At 35.0% G+C, this 19121-nt stretch overlaps 3 protein-coding genes across 5 annotated transcripts; 2 read left to right on the plus strand and 1 right to left on the minus strand.

Annotated features, from left to right (window-relative positions):
• The first annotated feature begins 248 nt into the window (after nucleotides 1–248).
• On the plus strand, nucleotides 249–2940 carry LOC124404158 (ionotropic receptor 75a-like). The gene is made up of 9 exons (XM_046878084.1): nucleotides 249–423; nucleotides 496–665; nucleotides 782–1090; nucleotides 1191–1318; nucleotides 1515–1685; nucleotides 1786–1994; nucleotides 2064–2278; nucleotides 2353–2627; nucleotides 2703–2940. Exons 1-9 carry the CDS (start codon nucleotides 291–293, stop codon nucleotides 2917–2919), a joined length of 1827 nt encoding a protein of 608 aa, XP_046734040.1. The 5' UTR covers nucleotides 249–290; the 3' UTR covers nucleotides 2920–2940.
• Nucleotides 2941–4052: 1112 nt separating this feature from the next.
• On the minus strand, nucleotides 4053–10318 carry LOC124404157 (methionine--tRNA ligase, cytoplasmic). 2 transcript variants are annotated; one of them, XM_046878083.1, is made up of 16 exons: nucleotides 10115–10318; nucleotides 9766–9917; nucleotides 9571–9687; nucleotides 9325–9474; nucleotides 8892–9014; nucleotides 8391–8491; nucleotides 8192–8308; nucleotides 8067–8105; nucleotides 7809–7973; nucleotides 7443–7719; nucleotides 6466–6847; nucleotides 6171–6384; nucleotides 5112–5348; nucleotides 4694–5036; nucleotides 4372–4605; nucleotides 4053–4245 (listed from the first exon to the last, which is right to left on the minus strand). In XM_046878083.1, the coding sequence occupies exons 1-16, from the start codon at nucleotides 10215–10217 to the stop codon at nucleotides 4093–4095; spliced, it is 2907 nt and encodes a 968-aa protein (XP_046734039.1). In that variant the 5' UTR covers nucleotides 10218–10318; the 3' UTR covers nucleotides 4053–4092. The 2 variants fall into 2 exon arrangements, with proteins under 2 accessions (XP_046734039.1, XP_046734038.1); XM_046878082.1 differs by having other exon boundaries at nucleotides 8391–8506.
• Nucleotides 10319–10868: 550 nt separating this feature from the next.
• Nucleotides 10869–16055, plus strand: LOC124404311 (zinc finger protein 600-like). Of its 2 annotated transcripts, none has more exons than XM_046878344.1 (5): nucleotides 10869–10978; nucleotides 11609–12929; nucleotides 13540–13696; nucleotides 13784–14316; nucleotides 15017–16055. In XM_046878344.1, the coding sequence occupies exons 2-5, from the start codon at nucleotides 11923–11925 to the stop codon at nucleotides 15957–15959; spliced, it is 2640 nt and encodes an 879-aa protein (XP_046734300.1). In that variant the 5' UTR covers nucleotides 10869–10978; nucleotides 11609–11922; the 3' UTR covers nucleotides 15960–16055. The 2 variants fall into 2 exon arrangements, with proteins under 2 accessions (XP_046734300.1, XP_046734301.1); XM_046878345.1 differs by lacking the exon at nucleotides 10869–10978 and adding an exon at nucleotides 10995–11063.
• Nucleotides 16056–19121: the final 3066 nt, after the last annotated feature.

The raw sequence follows: 19121 nt of genomic DNA on the forward strand, positions 1-19121 counted from the left end.
TACTTGTCGCTTTTGACGTACAGGAAACTGTCAGTACAAACTGAATCGGAAATGAGTTTACGGCAATCGAATGCAAACTCACTACTGATACACGATTACCACAAATCGAGTTTCTTACTGTTTCCTCAAACAAATTAGCACAATAATTTTAACCACAGTGCGAATTGGCCTGTATGTATATATTTTTAAATTATCCCTCCTCCTAGTTGATTTAGATTGATTGCCAACTCGAGGTACGAATTTTGATGAACACGAACTGCCAAGCATAGTAGCACCATATTATACCGACGATGCAAGTACAATGGTTCACATTATTTACTCTGGTTGCGAGATTATTTGCTGCGAGAAACGAACTGGCGCGAGATTATTTTGGCTACAAGCAGGTGCCGAGTGTCGTTGCTTTCTTGTGTGGACATCTGTCAAGTAAGATTTCCATCATTATTTCACCTTGAAGGTACTTGGACAGTTTGTTTAACCCGATTTCATTGATCGTAGGTGATTTGGAATTTAACAAAGTGCTGAACAGTGAAGGAATGACGGTGGTAATTTTATACCCTGGGTTCGAATTTTCTTTGGAAAAAGTTATGGCTGCAAGATCTTCGCGGTTTGGAGTTTTTCTAGATTTAAATTGCGGAAATGAATACAGTGAGCTCATTTTGACAGAGGTAAGCTACTATAGACAGATAGAGAATATCACGAGAAGTAATTGAAACTATAATCTATAAGCTAACTAAACTTGAACTGAGGAATATTGTGACACTTTTTGAGTTGAAATGTACAGAGTTCGAAACTTCGAGCATTCAACAACTCCTACATCTGGCTATTATTTGGTGAAAACCTGAATGACAGTGTAGACTTACTGCGCGATGAAACGTTTAGTATTGGCACTGATTTAGTTATTGCCACACCGTGGCTTTATGAATATAACTTGTACGACGTTTACAACCCGGCCAAAGAACGAGGCGGGAAACTGAATGTCACAAAACTTGCTTCCTGGTATAATGAGACAGGGTTGAACGTCACTTTGACTCAAGGGAGATACCAGAGGAGAGCAAATTTTCACGGATTGCAGCTGAAAGTGATTGCAGTTGTAAGTTCGTTGCAACTTTAACGCCTTGTGTGCGGTATATTCACTTATTTGACCGCGTTGATGATCGTGAAAACAATTTTTAGATTATGGTGATTTTTAGACACAATACAGACCCGATGATGTGAGCATTGAAGAATACTTGCAAGACCATCGGACAAAAGCATTGGACAGTATGACTAAGTTCGCGTTTGCTATTCTAATGCACTTAGGAGAACTTTTCAACTTCACGTAAGCTAATTGAACGTATTTGTATACATTATACTCCCGTACGTTACTATTTAACCACAAGTATTTCGGAAAAGTAGAGAATTAAGTGCCTTCAGATGTTCGTAATTGATTTATAACAAGATACTCTATGAACAGTAATGGTGAAATTTAAAGGTCGTTATTGGATGCACATTACTTTACTATAAACGTTTTATAGAATGGAGGTTGAGGAGACGAGCTTTTGGGATCAAGTTACTGAAAACGGTACACATCTTGGCATGGTGGGAATTCTACAACGTAGTGAATCCGATCTTGGGTCTACTCCAGCGCTTCTAAATAAAGAACGTGCACTCCTGATTAAAGCCATTCATCCTGTTTGGCCATGGAGGTATACATTGAACCTAATCTTAACACTGATATCAAGATCCTTTCTGAATAAAATAATCTTACTTTTTGGATTTAATCTCAATTTTGTACGGCCACGTCAGAACCTGCTTCATGTTTCGATCAATGGCATCGAGGGTAAGCGATGAGTTTATTCGACCATTTTCGACGAAATCTTGGATCGTTACCGGGCTCGTAGTTACGATTTTCATAATTATCCTGGGTCTGACTTTGAAAGTTGAGCTTGTCAAGGACCGATTCAACAACTGGTTTGAAATAGGATTGGTCGCAACGGGTATCATGTGTCAGCAAGGTGAACGAATTGTAAAATCCTGGAATGCACGAGCTGGTAAAACATTTAATATGACATATCTTCTCGTAGGCTCACTGCTCAATCCTACGTCCATTTCCAGCCGACTAGTGGTTCTGAATTTGCTATACTTCAGCGTGTTGATTTACAACTATTATTCGGCGAGCGTTGTATCTGCTCAACTAAATCAACCACTGGAGAAAATGAATGACTCAATGCACCAGCTTGCACAGTCTAATTTACAAATTGCAGCTGAACCAATAACGTACACCAACTACGGATTGACGGTAAATTTAACATCCCTGTTGCACTTTGTATACCGTAACATATAATGAAACTATTCCCCAACATTTACTGTCAGTCTCAGAACGATTGGGAGGTCAAGGAGTTCTACGCAAAACGATGGAAACCTTTGTCCGATAGGACGCGATACGTTCCTCTGGAAGAAGGATTCGCAAGGGTGGCAAAGGGTGGCTTCGCTTATCACACAGATCCAAACACTGGGTATCCTTATATAGAGCGATTGTTCACCGACCAAATGATCTGTGAACTAACAGAAGTTCACCTATTTCGACCTCAGATGATGTCACTGTCGGGTAGACACAACAGTCCATTCACTGAAATGGCAAAGATTGGGTAACCAGTCACACAAATGAACTCAACACTTTTTTTTTTGTAGCAATAATTGTTTTCTGGTGTATTTTGTTGCAGTTTACTGAAGCTATCAAGCGCAGGAATCCTGAATCGGCAACAAAAACGCTGGCTGGCTCGAAAGCCAGTATGCGTCCGTGAGTCTTTCATAATACAAAGTATTTCTATCTTAACAACGGCACCTGCATTTATCATTTTGTTCGTTGGAATTTTTTTGGCCTCAATGATTTGCGTTTGGGAAAATCTCTTCTTCAAATCACAAGATTCTTCAAAATAAGATTCAGTTTTTTCATTGATTATTGCATACAAGCACATATATTATCGATAAGTGGTACAAATTAAGAATTCATTACGTTTTCATTCTGGTTCTCAATGCTCTTTTAATTCTTTTTTTTTTTGCGATATTTTACTGATAATCAGAACACATGGTTCGTTCTTAATCTTTCTTTCGTATTCAAAACAAAGACAAAGAAAAACAAAAGCATTGGGCACGCTATTCTCATTGAATAGGATTTGATTAGGATTAGTTTATAAAGCAAGCCTGCACTATCTGATCGAAATAAATTGAAAATATGCCTGATTATGTACCCAATATAATAATAGACTTACAATTAGCAATATTCATTGCATACAGTGAAGATGCAACAACAACGGCGTGTGGAAGTTGAACATTTTTTTTCCAATACTTGGACCGAAAGTCTCCTTTTATGTACCGTCCATAGGCACTTGAAGGAGTCTTGTGAACACTAGTGCGAGAAAACTTGCTCACGACGCTAGTGGCCAATAGCGTTGCAGAAAAATTTTCTCGCACCTTTACTGCTGTTTAAATAGTAGACTGCACAACTAGTGTGCAAAATAGATGATTCCCGCACGAGAACGAGAACGCGTACTTATGTGGGTACGTAAAATCAAATTTTGCGCACTCAGAAAAAATTCTATATTCGCATCAGGACTGGAATGACTATCAATGCGCCTTTCGATATAAAATATTAATTATGATGTGTCTCACAACGTGTATTGTTATTTTTCCCCCATTCTTCTCTACATATCAGAATACTTTACACTAATAGTAATCGTGTCTTTCTTACTTTCCGGTCAAAAACAAGGCAGTGAATTCTCAAATCGAATAAGTAGAATTTAAATAAAATATGGTAAATGCTAATTATTCGTTACACAGTCAAAAAGATGTTCTTTTCTAAACGTACGTGTCTTTTTTGACGTTAAACGAAACCGCCAATTCAAACTGAATTGGAAGTGAATTTCCGGCTGTCGACCACGAGTTCCCAACAGAAGTTTCTAACTCTAATGAGAATAATTTATCAGATGCACTCATCTCGCAGAAATATTTAGGAAAGGAGCAAAATAAATGCAGACAAGTTTGATGTATAAAACAAATACTGTTTTTCAAATAATTTATTGAATCTCAAAGTGAAGCACTCTCGAAATAAAACTATTTCTTCTTTTTTGACTTTTTATCATTGGCGGCCGAGACTGGAGCACCGGTTATGCTGGCTAATTGCTTCTTCAAATTAAGTAAAATTTCCACTTCCGGTTGCCAGACACTTTTATCTCCTTTAGTTTTCAAGTCTCTAACGAGAAGTCCCTAAACAAAGCAGAGTTACATAAAATATCGATATACTAACAATCAAAAAGAATTTACAGTAATGGTTTCAATTTCTTAACACAATTTATTCTACTAGTGTGACAAGTGAAATTTCAAAATACATACTTGCTTTGCAATTGCAGCTTCTAGAGTAGCAACGTCTTGTCCACCACCTCCGTTTAGTTCAGGGGTTGGAGCAGGTACAGATTTTTTTGCATTCACTGCCGTTGACTGACTGGTAATTTTAGTTGTAGAAGAGGTGAGTTCAGCGAGTTGTTTTTTCAATTGCAGTAGGATTTGAACTTGTGGTTGCCAAACAGTCTTGTCTCCCTTAGCTTTCAAATCTCTTACAAGCGAACCCTATGAAAAAATAATGACATTGATAATTAATCAAAGTAAGATCTTTTTTCGTATATCAAAGTGTCGGGAAAATGGGTGATTCACAGACCTGCTTGACAATTGCAGCTTCTAACGCAGCAGCATCTGTTGCGGCAACAGGGATCACTGATGTTAGTTCTCGGGGTGGTGAGTCTTGTTTACCAGCATATTTTTTCCTCAACAATTCAACTTGTTGCTCTTCAATTTTACTGAAAAGTGGCGATGGTTTTCCTATCTTATGCCCGGCTGGTAAAAAGGTCATAATTGTATCCGGAATGTAACCATAGCTGATTTTATCTAGGCCCAATTGCGCTCGCAATTCACGAGATGTACTGGGCATGTATGGGCCCAATAACGCAGACAGAAGACAGGCCAAATTTGAGCAGACACCAATGACAGTACCGGCCTTTTTTCTGTTCAAATACAAAAAATTTGATTAAGAAAGAATCGGTAAAATCAGTCTTTTTTTTGTCACTGCGTCAACTTACTTGTCGTCGTCAGAGCCCTTAATTTTGACCCAAGGTTCTTGTGATTGCATGTATTGATTTCCGTGTTTGGATATCGCTAAAATGTGCCTGAGAGCGTCTCTCATCTTTGCTTTCTCTAATGCTGCTACATACTGTGAAAGTTCTCTTTGGGCAAGAGCGAGTACGATGAGATCGTCTTCCTGAAGGTCCATCGGTGGGACTTTGGATCCAAAGTTTTTCTCAGCAAACGTCAGCGCTCTAAGGGTAAACAGAGAAATGTCATCAGTATTTTATTCTTACACCCAGTAAACAACAGAAAGGTATAATCTATTAAAGCAGATTCGTTTTGATGTCCGCCCAACCAAATTTTACAACAAATCTGATTACATAATACCAAAATGAATCAAAATTAATTGTTTCCCAGCTTTGAATATTGTCACTAATGATTTGGTTCCTTTTTATATCTTTATGTTTCAACACTAAGGCAAATTCAATTCAATCTAATCTGTAATATACTATTCTGTCTATCCATTTCTATTTGATGTTTTTGTACAAATTGAAATTCACCTGGAATGGAGTACGAATACGTTTTGAACAATTCTATATTTACATCTATTTGTTTCTATTTGAATATAGCAGCAGTAGGAATGTATGTAAATCTGTGAATAACATTCGCACTTTCGCAGTTGTTGATTGGAAACTTTTAGCAATAAGTAATTCAATTGTTATAAACCTAGTTCAATCCGTGACGAAAGATTCGGAATGTTTTTTGCAGTCTAGAATCTAGTTCTTCAGACACTTTGAGTTACATCGTATTTAGGATTACTTGATTCTCAAACCTGTAACAATAACTTTCAATCCATTGTAATTGCTAACAACTTATTTGTTGGTAAAAGAACACATTCAATTGTAATTTCGAAATCGAAACAACGGATTCAATCGGATTTTAATATTCTATTGTTTTCAATTGTTTACAATCCGCTCTTGTTCATTAAGTAGACTTGGTAAATGCAATCGTTTAAATTGTTTGCAAAATTATTGATCGGCCTTTGGGGATGCACGAAATTATTGTGTACTCGCCTGTTGACAAAATTACCAAGATTGTTGAGTAATTCGCTATTATTTTTCGTTGCCAGATCGACCCAATTGAAATTAGAATCCTGACTTTCCGGCCTTATGTAAGCAAGGTAAAATCGCCAAACATCAGCTGGAATGCCAGTGTCTCTAGCATCCGTTCCAAACACACCAATGCCTCGAGATTTCGAGAATTTTGTATCCTCGTAATTTAAGTACTCTAGAAAGGAAACGTACAACATTTGAAATCCCTAATTTTCGCCGTCATTCGATGAATAAACGTCTATCAACTTTTACTCACCGATTGCCATAATGTGATTCACTAGTATATGTCCGTTGTCGGCAGCCAACAGAGATGCTGGGAACATGATTGCGTGGAATGGAACGTTATCTTTCGCCATAAATTGGTACAAACTCACGTCATGGTCCGTCGGCTTCCACCATTGCTCGTACTCCTTCGTGTACCGTTTCGTAATACTTATGTAACCAACTGGAGCATCGAACCAAACGTAAAATACTTTTTTTTTATACTCCTCGATCGGCACAGGAATCCCCCATTTCAAATCTCGCGTTATGCAGCGTGGCTTCAGACCGTCACGCAGCCACGGTTTTGCAACAACTCTTGCTGTTGGGGACCATTCTCCTTCGATGTTCGCAGCCCACTTCTTTAACCTCGGTTCTATCTGAACACAATTGTTTCCATTTTTGAAAGAAACTTAACGAGGGCAAGAAACGTGGACAATCTACGCATTAACGGATGTTGAGGATTTTTGAGTTCTAAAGTTCGACCTTTCTGTGTGGTACAGCAAACATGTTTGAAACGAAAACTTGAATGGCTAAACTTACTTTGTATAAAGTAAGGAAAAATTCAAATTCAATGATCTACCTGAGGTAAAAGAACACGAGATACCAAAATTCTAAATTTCTGTATCGTACTAGAAACATTTTTCAAACGTAAATTTTAAAGAGTTGATCTACTTTAGGTAAATTGAGGTAAAAATTGCAAGAAATTCGTGTGGTACCTAATCTTCAGAGTGGAAATTCTAAATTTCGAACTTTCTGTACAGTACAATAAACAGGTTTCAAATGACAACCTCGTAAAAGGGTATATTTGGTTCTGCAAATCAAGATAAAATTGAAATCCGATGATCTGACATAAGGTTAAAAAACGAGAAAGTTCTAAGCTAATAGATTGCAACATTCAAAATTGAAATATTTGAAATTTCCATAGGAAACAACAAACATGTTTTGAACGATAACTTGAAAAAGTATATTTACTTTAGGCAAATCGAGGAAAAATTGCACCGATGGTTTAATAACCGGCGAACTATTGCACACTTTACATCGCGGGTTTAACAATTCAGTGGCATTCACAAGATGACCACATCCGTCGCATTGATCTCCACGAGCATCTTCGTACTTGCAGCCTGGACAAGTTCCCTCTACAAATCTATCGGCTAAAAACCTGTCGCATTTTTCGCAAAGCAATTGATCAATTGTTTGCGTGTTTATGAATCCTTTGTCTTTCAGACGCAGGAATAGAGATTGCACAATTCTGGAAAGAAAAATTTTCGCGAAGCATTAACATAACTATTATCTTTCTTTTAACTGCCTTGTAAAATTACAAATGCTTCAACATCTTACTCTGTTTGTTCAGGAGTTGTTGTACGTCCAAAGTAATCAAACCCTATGCTAAACCATCGATATATGTCATTGTGAATACTGAAAAACTTGTCACAAATTTGCTGCGGTGTCATATTCTCTTCAACCGCTTTAGCCTCTGTAGCTGTACCGTATTCATCAGTACCGCTGTGTGAAAAAATTAACAGTAAATATAACTTTGCAGATATAAATATGGATATGGGAAGAAAATATTTCTCCAAATAAAGAACAAAGAGTTACCTGATGTACAGCGTATTATAATTTCTTTGCCTGCAATATCTGCAAGATAAATTGATCCACATTTAACACTAATTCAACAACATAAAGTGGCTGATCATTCAGCATTAATTAATGTACACACAAACCTGGCAAAAATATCACCAGACAGAACACATCCGATAATGTTTCCAAGATGAGGCACATTGTTGACATAAGGAAGAGCTGAAGTTATCAGAATATTCTTTTCCCCTTTCTTGGGAAGTCTATTGCAAAAACAAGGGAAACAGTGCTGTGAGAATGTTTAACGTTTTTAAACTACTTGTCGTTATTGTTTGTTCTGCTTACACAGGATATGACGGTTCTTTGAGATTAGGATAATCTTTGGATGTCCAATTTTTCTTAACACTCAGTATTTCCTCTTCACTAATGGAAGCTACTTCTTTCTCCTTTGGCGTATTTACCTGAGACAACAAATTGTAGTTACTGTTATAGTGAAAAATTATACATTGACCCACTTTGATAGTGTTATAAATAATTACTCACATAATATTACGACAAACAGACAGCAGTGGAAAAAATGGATTATTTTTTTACTTGAATTCTCAGCTTTATAGTCGATTAGTATAATTTCATAGTTATGCAGTTACAACAACAAAACCTAATAGTTCAAGCTGAATGTCCAATTATATTTACAATCATTTTCATCAGTAGACGTAAATTTGGGAGTGAGTGGAATCATAGCTGGGATAAGGGCCAAGAAGGAATATAAGATTTTAGTAGTGAAATAAATATTTTTTTTTATCACAAACTCCGACATTGAGTAACTGCAAACTTTTGAATACTCACCTCATTTGATAATTGTTTATTCAATGTTCCTCCTGTATATGAATTGAGTGGAAACCATGAAGCAGCTTGGATACTGCCTATTGCGTTCATGCCTCTTTCAAACCTAAATTCTTTCAGTGATTCCTAAAGGATGGAATATACAATGTTTGTGATGACTTTAGCACATGGAATGGTTCAACTTCATTTATTAATATCTTCGATTTCACCGTAATCTTAAAATGTCAGAATAAAAGAATATCAATATATTTACTATGGTTATCATATTTCATTACAAAGTACAAAATCAATTACACAATTCTTAACGGCAAATTGAGTTATTTTGTTTATATTATGCTTTTGAAGAGTTGAATGTGAAATTTGTTTCCATTATAAAGAAAGGAATCCTGTTCTTTAGTGCGTATTTTGCAATGAGAATAAAAATTGTTGCTCTTACCTGAACTACTGGAAGAGATTCAAGATTGTTCAACCATTCTTGGACATAAGGAAACTCTTTGCTTAATTCCTTACTGACTTCAACGGCGGCTATTGTTGACCACAAAGAAACCCAAATAGAAATATCAGCCACTGACAGAATAGTGTTGGTCTGAATAAGGAAAAGAACATGAGTTGAACAAACTGAGTTAGATGTGAATTGAATAAAATCGAGATTTCTCAAACTGACTAAACTATAATACAATACCTCTATCAAACGCTTTTTGCTTTTCAGGAACGTATTCAACTCTTTTAGCAAAGACCATATCCGAGGTTTATGGGAAGTGTCTAATTTTCCTGAACCCCCATAAGAAACCAATGCAGGCTATAAACCCGAAAAGAAAATTAGTTTCTGTTCCCGATACCGAATTCAGAATATTTCTTGCGTCAGATACGTTAGTACCTGTAACTGAGAAATGTCCCACTCGAGCCATTTGTTAATTAGAACACTAGATTCTTCAGGCGTCGGTATTAAAAACTGAAGTGCTGCACTAGTGCTGAATAAATTCGACCCTGAGGACAATTGCAGCGATGGTAAATATCCTAATACAGCGTCTGAAAAAAAGTTGATCAGTACTAGAATCTTTTTTATCCAAGTCAACGCAATTTTCGAGATAATTTGCTAGACACATGATGTCTGCAAGCGCATTTCAATTTTCTTGTCATTTTTACAACAGATTTGATAGACTAATCTGAATAACTAGCAGGCGTTTGACGTTTCTCAAGACAGGTTGATAGGTTATGATACGAACCTCGAGGTGACACAGTATTTATTTCAACACTCTGCTGGGCTAATTTCAGACCGATAATCAATTTCAACGCGTTTGGATTATTATCGTTTGTCAGTATAATCATTTTTATAATAAATTAATAAATATCTGCAATAAATAGACAAATATGGTAATCGTAGAACCAATACACGTGTTACGCTCTTGTAATATTGTCCAATTCTACAAAGTACAAACTCTAATCGTCTTTACACGAGTGCCTGCATTCAATAGACACGAATAGACACTAAGTGATTTCATTAATCGGATCTAACAGAATAATGCAATGAAATCACATAATGTCGGGTGGTGTCGGAAAATTGACATAAAAGGAAAGCGCCTATGATTAATAAGTACGTTAATGTATTTTGCGTAATTATAAGTCCATCTAGAACTAGAGTCTCATCAATCGTGTCCAGCCGAGAGTATAGACTGTAAACAATTGTTTACGATCGAACTTTAGTATTCCTTTCCATTACACTATATTAAAAGACGAATTGCTGTTGGGCTTAAAATTATTGAATAAATCTAGTTAAAGTTAAATAATCATAATACTTAAAATCACTTATTAGACCATATTGTTTGTCTAGCTGTGCTTTCGTGATCAGATTTAATGTCTAGCAGCTGAAATCATCGGGGAATCTCGTCTGCGTCACAGGCTGTTGAAAACTTGTCCAACTTCATCCACCAATGATTCGCGCAGAATTTGATAATTCTCACATCGGTGTAGAAACTTAGAAATTGAGAAAAGACTACGGAAAACCCTTCCGTACCAGCCGTTCGTAGTTACTTTTTGTAATTGGCCATTAGGGGCTATGCTTAATGGATGCTCAGGCTGATCCGACAGCGGTAACGGAATAATTTGCAGTCTTCATTAACTAACATTCTATTTTAGATTTGTAAGACTATATCCTGATCCATTCCAGTTAATTCGGTTTTTTTTCCGCTAAATGATTCCATTCCAAGTTTAAAATATTTTATCTGATTTCTATACGCACTATCTTTTTTTCTTGAAAGTTTTGCTGACGAACTATGAATTATACCTCTTTGTTTGGTCAGCTGTAATTTATTATTCCACATTCTTATCATTCGACTTTATAATATTTCCATCGAACTTCGTGTATTATTTTCCCAGAATTAAATAAATATTACGCTATACATTCTTTGTTGTCCCTTGTATTATGATCAATCCGTCACAATGTATTCAACAATATCGAAATTAGGGAAAACTAATACTTGTAAAATATAGTTTACATTTTTTTTTCAAAATTGGTATAGATCTTCCATTTCTAGAAATTCAATTTCATCGATAGGTTGTCATATTCAAATTCTGAGTAACTTTTATGGAATATGAAGCATAATCTTATAAACCATGATCCAAGTATCTGAGACAAAGTATTTAGTATTTGATATGTAAGTCATTGCCACTGAATAACTTGGTGATAAATATTCAAATTATGTAACTGTTTTATGTTCCAGAAAACGATTTATTTCTACGTAATTGGACTTATCACTGTGATGGATGAAGTTCGCATAGTTTGAATAAAAATTAACAAATTTATTCAAATCACTGTTCCACACACTTTTGTTACATAGCAGTTGATAAAGAACGATCGGAAGTAATAACGAGGAGTGATTTTATGGCAAAATGGTTATCGCAGTTTGCAAGAAAAGATTGAAACTGTCATGACTGGAAAGATTTCATAGCCAGCAACAAATCTTGAGGAAGAATACGGTCGAACGACAAGCCAGTAAACTGAAAATTATAGACTAGACAGGATCGAGTGTTTGTTATGGCTGACGAAATCACTTCGCCGCATAAAGTAAAGTCCTTGAATGTCAAAAGTAAGAGTAAAGAAATATTGATACAGGAGAATCCTTGTTTCACTGAAAGATATTTGGGAGAGAAAGATCCAGATCCTAATCAAGTCGAATGCTTTTTAACAAACCCTAATGAAGCTGAGAAAGATGTTCATCTTGAAATCCGTAATAGATTATTGTGCCAAATATGCAACGCCATTTTTAAGGGATCAAGTTCAAGACACAACCTCTTGGAACACATAAATTCGATTCACAGTTTTCACATTTTTAACAAAGGTCACAGATGTCGTGCTTGTAATCTAGTATTTTACACTTTGAAAGCATTTGAGACGCACAAAAATATTTGTGAAAAGGAATCCAAAAGTTCAATTGAAGCCCATTCTCCTGATGGTATCAAAGAAATTGTTGCAATAGACCGTGAGAAGAGCAAATCTAATACAAGAACTGCAGAAAGCAATGCTAAGATTAAAATAGAAGATGAAAGCGAAGGTGGAACTTTGGAAAGTGACTTATTACCAGGTGAAAGAGATCTTAAAAACAATTCTTTCAAATGCTACATCTGTTCCACCGTACTTAGTAAAACAAAAGATTTCACGTCACATTTGTTGAGTAGACATAAAAAAGAAATAAGTGAAATAGAGTTTGACGATTTGTCCTACAGATGTAAGAAATGTCTGTTGACATTTCCAAATTTGCTTCTGTTGCGGTCGCATTTCTTAAAAAAACATACTACGCTGATTATCTACAGATGTGTTATGTGTCATGTCACAATGAGGTCTAAGAAATCTTTGAAAATTCATTTCAACGACACCCATGCCCCAAAAACCAAAGAACTACAGTCGTGCAATGAATGTGGAAAGGAGCTGTCGAACCTCAGAGCTCTTAAAGCTCATATCAGATTGAAACATAGTTCTAATAATAACAAACAAGGTTTTCGATGCAGACTTTGCAAGCATAAATTCGACTCGAAGGAAAGCAGGTGCGCACATCGATTTTGAATTTTGCAATTATTAAGTGGTAAAAAAAATCAGACAGAGGTTTAGCTAACAGATCACCAAAAAAACTGCATGATTTCTGAAAAAAGTTTGAATTATTTCCATTACATCTGACGGATTTTGAGAACTTGTAGACAGTTTATGAAAAGCATTCGTATATTATTCAGCAGTTTATTTTCTAAAAGAATTTAAATTATTTCATTACAGAAAACTGAAATAGATGTTTGAGAGAAATTGGAAATGCTTAGAGTACAAGTGAAATAAATTTTACTGTAATACAGCTGAAAAAATCTGAACGCATTTGTAATAGAATATCTTCAATAAATCTAGAATTATGAAAACGTTTCAGAAAATTTTGAGTAGTATTAAGGTTTTTCTGTAAATGTGCCAAAATTAATTTCCTAAATAGAAATTAAGGTATTTCTACCACAGAATTCTGAGAGATTATTATAATTTCTTAGGGACTTTTTAAAACATTTGAGAAACTGCTAGAAATTTGCATTCCGAATAAAGTCGTAGCTCAATGTTGCTGAAAATAATTTCACTACAAGATGCGATGTTGAACCAATACTATTACTTTTTTTTCTCATTCAGGAAAGTTCATTACGAAGAACATCATCTAGGAGAAAGTCCGTTTGTATGCACAGATTGCGGAAAAGGATTTTCAAGCAAATCTGGCCTCTATGGACACCGTCAGCTTCATAAAACCGACAAGTCTTCTACTTGTCCATATTGCGAAAAGATATTTAACGTGAGTTGCACTACACATCCTCCATTCTATGATGATATCAAAAGTTAAGAAAATCATCGTCCTTTTGTTCATTTTAACATTTTTCAGAGAAGAGACAGCTACCATGAACATATATTAATTCATGTTGGACCGAAGCATCGTTGTCCACATTGCCCAAAAGAGTTTGTGCAACGCAGTAATTTGGTTCGTCACATCCGGATTCACACAGGGCAGAAGCCATACACCTGCACATTTTGTGATAAACGGTTTTCGGACAAAGGCGCATGTAACTCTCACATTCGTGTGCACACCAAAGAAGAACAATGCGTCTGCTCGTATTGCGGTCAATCTTTCACCAAAAAACAGAAGCTCAAGTATCACATACGAAAACACACTGGCGAGGGCTTGTTGAGCTGTGAAATATGCTATAAAACCTTCACCAACTCTTTTGCGCTGAAAGAACACAGAGCCATTCATGACAGGCAAACGCAAACCATTTGCATCGAATGTGGCAAGGCATTCAACAGCGCGAAATACTTGCAGAGGCACATTGCTCTCGTCCATCAAGAAGCCCCATGCTCTAACATGGCTGTTCAGTGTCCAATTTGTGGCAAAACATTTTGTCACGAAGGGAGGTTGAAGTAAGTTGTAAAACTGATTTCTAATTAAGGATGAATGAAATCCACTATCCGAATCAGAAGTTATGAAAGCAGGAAAAAAAAATTTAAATAATGTAGCAGTTATTTTTGCTAATCATACTGAACACGTATGAAACAGTATCCTTACTACTCAACAGAAATGAATCTGAGCAAATTCGAGTAACATAAGTTAAGATATAAACAACTTGACAAGAGGTGCTCTTGATGTGATTTTAACGTTTTTGGGTTCATTTTCACCATGGAGACATCCAGAGATCGCCTGAAAAATTTTTTACTCATAGTTTTTTTCACAAGTTATCTCCATAGTCAAATTACATCCAGAATGAACAGAGTTAAGCTGTAACATGACACTTAAATGTTTTACAGAGAATTTATGGGGATTCGGTCAGCGAGAAACCTGAGTCAAAAAACGTTTGAATCAGATAAAACAACAAAAAAATGGTTGTGTAATCGTTTCGAACTTTCTGATCATAAAACCGTTCCTAAAATTGTTTATATCTTAATTAGTTTGTATCGTTTCAATCTAATCAGATTTATTTTTATTACATAACAGGAATGTTATTTCTTACGTGTTCATCACCATTGGCGAAAATAAAATGCTTCAGGTTTTTTAAACGGTTTTTCCTGTTGACCTATCTTTTCATTCAACTCATGTAATGACTCTTATCTGAAATTGTTGCAGATCTCATCTCGTTACCCATTTAGGAAAGAAACATTTGCAATGTCTGATTTGCGAAAAACGGTACAGTAGCATGAAATCCGTGCGAAATCACTTGCAGCAAAGTCACAACGTGAAGCCAGATCAACCAGAATTGAGCAAGTATGTTCGTTCTGCGTTTGAAAACGCCCAAACGGCATTGACTTCAGAACAGCTGAGCTTGCTGTGTTCCTCGAGTGATGAAAAAGTTAGTTCCAAGAGTTCAACAAAATTAAATCACCAACAAAGGACTTGGAATAAGGATATGTTCACAGGAGTGGAGAATGATGGTATCAATCAGAACGAGAGGATCGTTAAGGATGAAATGTCTTCTACTCAAACTGACAATATCTTGAAGTATAATCATCATGACAAGTTATACTGTAAAACAGAGTTGAATACTTTGGCTTCCACAATTCATGCAGATCAAATTTCGCAGGAAATCAAAACTGAAATTCTTGATATTCCGGACGAAATAGTGTCGCATGACGAAATTCCACATTCTTTTGTTGAAAAATGTTCAAGTATTGAAGACAAACCGAAGGAAGTGAACGAAAAGATGTCTATGAATGAACAGACAAACCCGAAATGGACGAAAACAATTTTAAGTGCAATTATTGAGGAGCGTATGAAGGTAAATGAGGAGCTGTCCAGAATATGTGAAAACCAAATAAACCCTGTGGAAGAAAAAATACCAGAAACCGGAGACATTCCTAATTACTTCCACGAAACGGAGCAAGAATCAAGATTGGATTCGAAATATTCCAAAGAGATTAATAGGAGGAGAAAACAGATGCGAACACCTAAGAAATATGTCTCAACAGTCGACACGGGCTTACTTGAAAATAATTTAAAAATTATCGTACCTAAACGGGAAAGAGTTGAAGCAATAGCTCGTTCCCTTAAGAAGTCTACTAATTTAAAATAACTGCTGACAAATAACAAGGTAAATTATTATTGCGATATTTCTCTAAAGTAAGATTTAGATTTGAAGAAAATAGGCGTTGTACCGATTCTCCTGATAAAAAAAACTCTCAGAAATTTCTCATACTTTTGTTATTGTAATGTAATTCAAAATGTGAAAAACTACTAATTTTTAAGATTCTTAAAGTTTATGATTGAATTGAGTGAATTTTAGGAACAATTCAAAACCTTGATGAACTATTTTTTATTGAAAATCTAAAAACCTCAAGTTTTCATCTTTCTTGCTATTTCTAACAAAGTTTAATTTTGCTTTCGCTGTTTTGCTCACATTTCTTCAGAACTTTATTAGCTCTCACAAATCTGAAACTGTTCCGAATTCCAGTGTTACTAAGTATTTTCTGATGGAACCGTGTTATAAAAACCTAGCAAAACCTACGAAAGAAATTGTAAATTTTGAGGAAATAGTTGAAGTTAGATGAATATCAAGGGAATCATGAATGTGCAGAAATTAATTTACTGCATACAAATTTCAATATTTCTACAATATTTCTAGAAATTAATGAAACTTGTCACAGATTTTTCAAAAAAATTGAGAAAACACCGGAAATTGACATTTTGAATAAACTCGTAGAAATTTCTGGAAGTTTCAGAAAATAATTTTCACCAGAGAATCTGATTATTGTTCTATGAAAACGCGTATAATATATTTTCTATACTTGTTTACATACGTCAGGAAGCATTATTTACGAATTTAGAATTCCATCAAATTGACCACTAAGGCCAGTAATTGCATGGTAAGAATATAATTATATAACCATTTACCTTATCAATTGTTATTCATAATTGTATGCTGTAATGATAAGTATCAAAGAAAGTACCTAAGACACTACCTCTAAGAGTAAAGCTTAAATATTTTGTTTGGATGACCAATTAATCGCCAATGACAAAAATTCAATTGCAAATGAACAATCAGAACGCGTTGTACAAACTATTTACATATAATTCATTTATATACATCATTTAATCTACCGTTACCAAATGAAATCCCGATAATAAAGTCAATTATACATGTCGCCGAAAATGGATACTGAATTGAATATTACGAACATAAACTTTTACCGTACTTCAAAGAGAAGCCCAGTACAAAGAAAAAAAAATTAGGACAAAACTTGTGCCAGATGACCGACCAAAACAATTATTATTATTAATGAGAGTATATAGTTTACAATAATGTTAGAATTCGAAGTATGTAATATATAATATTATGTATATTAATAGCTTTTATTATAAACATATTATATACATACTTATAGTGGTATACATCATAAATAAATAATTTTTCTAACTTTTACAAATCATATATATATATATATATAAAGACATGAATGGAGGAAAACAAGCCGAGAACAATTCATACACAATATTTTGTAAAACGATAATACGATTTTGGATTAAAAAAGACATGAAGATTCATGCGAACTTGCAAAAATGAAGTTATAAGGGAATTTGATTCGTCTAAGAAATATTCAGTAATGTTAATTGGTCCATTGATGGTGAACACAAATAAAACAACACCCTTACTGTGAAATTGACATCAATTCAATCAAATTAGAATCATACTAGCTATGATATTAAGAATTTAACAGAACTTTTCATGGTGAAAACATTCAAGTTGCTTAAATTCCGATATTTTTTTATCTGATTCTAATATTTTGTGCTTATTTTGCTCACTGAGCGAATCTCCGCGAATTCACTTGAAACTTTCATAAAATCTTGCAATATAACGCAAATATAATGCGCAAATAAAGCCACAAAATTGTTAACATCTTACAATTAGCTTGTGTTATACGAATTTACTGACAATGGGATATATTGCTTTTACATAGGGATATTGTTTCACTCGTACTCACGGTTATTGGCGCAAATAAAATTACTGCCCTGGCAAAAATAATTTTTCAGATTTTACTCAGAAGATGGTTTTTTGACGGTATAATCTATTTTCTTTGGAGTATACAATCAATTCTTATAATTTCTAGGAGTTTCACAGAAATATCTTAATTTCTATATACGCGGAAAATTAATTTCAACAATTTCACATCAAAACCTTGATAACTTCTGAGAATTTCTGAACAGTTTTCGTAATTTTAGTTTTACTGAAAATATTATTTGACGAGTATATCCACGTTTTTTCAGCTGCAATCCAGGAAAATTAATTTCCACTGTTTATAAATAGTCCACAAGACGGAAACTCGGAGTTTTTTTTAGACTTCAATAGAAAACGAAGTTCCGAAAGAATACGCATTCTTTTCAGGAATTCTCTAAAATTTCTTGGATTGCCTCTGCAAAACTTTCTCAAAAATATTCAAACTTTTTCAGAATGGTCTGAAACTGTGGTATATGAAAATAACTTATAGAGAAAGTTCTAAAAAAATTCCATGTATTTTCTTTTCTACCGGAGTGGAAATTATTCAAACGCGTTTGTTCGCTTTTTCTAAATTATGATTAAGACGGTTGATCTTTGAATTCGATTCGAAATTAGCCACTTTAGTCCAGTCAAAACGAACATACATCTGAAATTCCAATTTTTAGATACTACAATTTGCTTTTTCAATCTTGGTGGGAGGGGAGTGGTGGTGTCCATTAGTAGTCTAGATCCAGAATTTCGACCAGATTCTGCGGTAGCTTCGGCCGCCATCTTGAATTTAAAGGGAATTTCTTGTTGTTACATAACTCGTTCGTCCATTTCCAACTCTTGACTAAAAACAATCATAACTAAACTTGTGGGAAATTTCATTCTCTGGAAGTATCGTTGTGACAATTTTTTACCTACGATCGATATTTTCCGATTTAAACTATAAATTCAAGATGGCAGCTGAGCTTGTACCGTAGAATCAGGGGGTTGATTATGCAATTTCACTTTTCACAATTCCCACCACCCAAGCAGTCTGATGGTTGACTAAATTTTGCAAACCAATTAGAATACTTGGATTGTGGGAAATGTGAAAAGTGAAATTATATAACCGACCCCCTGGTCGAAATTCTGGATTTGGATTACCAATGTATTAGTGTGACTAAACTAATACGCGTATAACATACTGTCTGATTAGAAAGAGAAAACTGTGTTATCTGAAAATTGCAATGTCGTTGTGTTTTTATTTTATCATTT

The sequence above is a fragment of the Diprion similis genome, chromosome 3, assembly GCF_021155765.1.
Source record: "Diprion similis isolate iyDipSimi1 chromosome 3, iyDipSimi1.1, whole genome shotgun sequence".
NCBI classification, from domain to species: Eukaryota; Metazoa; Arthropoda; class Insecta; order Hymenoptera; family Diprionidae; genus Diprion; species Diprion similis.

Coding starts and splice junctions, on each gene's coding strand:
- LOC124404158 (XM_046878084.1), top strand. CDS start 291: ATGCAAGTACAATGGTTCACATTATTTACTCTGGTTGCGAGATTATTT. Junction 424..495: donor CTTGTGTGGACATCTGTCAA/GTAAGATTTCCA, acceptor CATTGATCGTAG/GTGATTTGGAATTTAACAAA. Junction 2,279..2,352: donor ACACCAACTACGGATTGACG/GTAAATTTAACA, acceptor ATTTACTGTCAG/TCTCAGAACGATTGGGAGGT.
- LOC124404157 (XM_046878082.1), bottom strand. CDS start 10,217: ATGATTATACTGACAAACGATAATAATCCAAACGCGTTGAAATTGATT. Junction 5,349..6,170: donor CTTGGTAATTTTGTCAACAG/GCGAGTACACAA, acceptor GTTTACCCTTAG/AGCGCTGACGTTTGCTGAGA. Junction 4,246..4,371: donor AAGCTGCAATTGCAAAGCAA/GTATGTATTTTG, acceptor TGCTTTGTTTAG/GGACTTCTCGTTAGAGACTT.
- LOC124404311 (XM_046878344.1), top strand. CDS start 11,923: ATGGCTGACGAAATCACTTCGCCGCATAAAGTAAAGTCCTTGAATGTC. Junction 12,930..13,539: donor TTCGACTCGAAGGAAAGCAG/GTGCGCACATCG, acceptor TTTCTCATTCAG/GAAAGTTCATTACGAAGAAC. Junction 14,317..15,016: donor TGTCACGAAGGGAGGTTGAA/GTAAGTTGTAAA, acceptor AAATTGTTGCAG/ATCTCATCTCGTTACCCATT.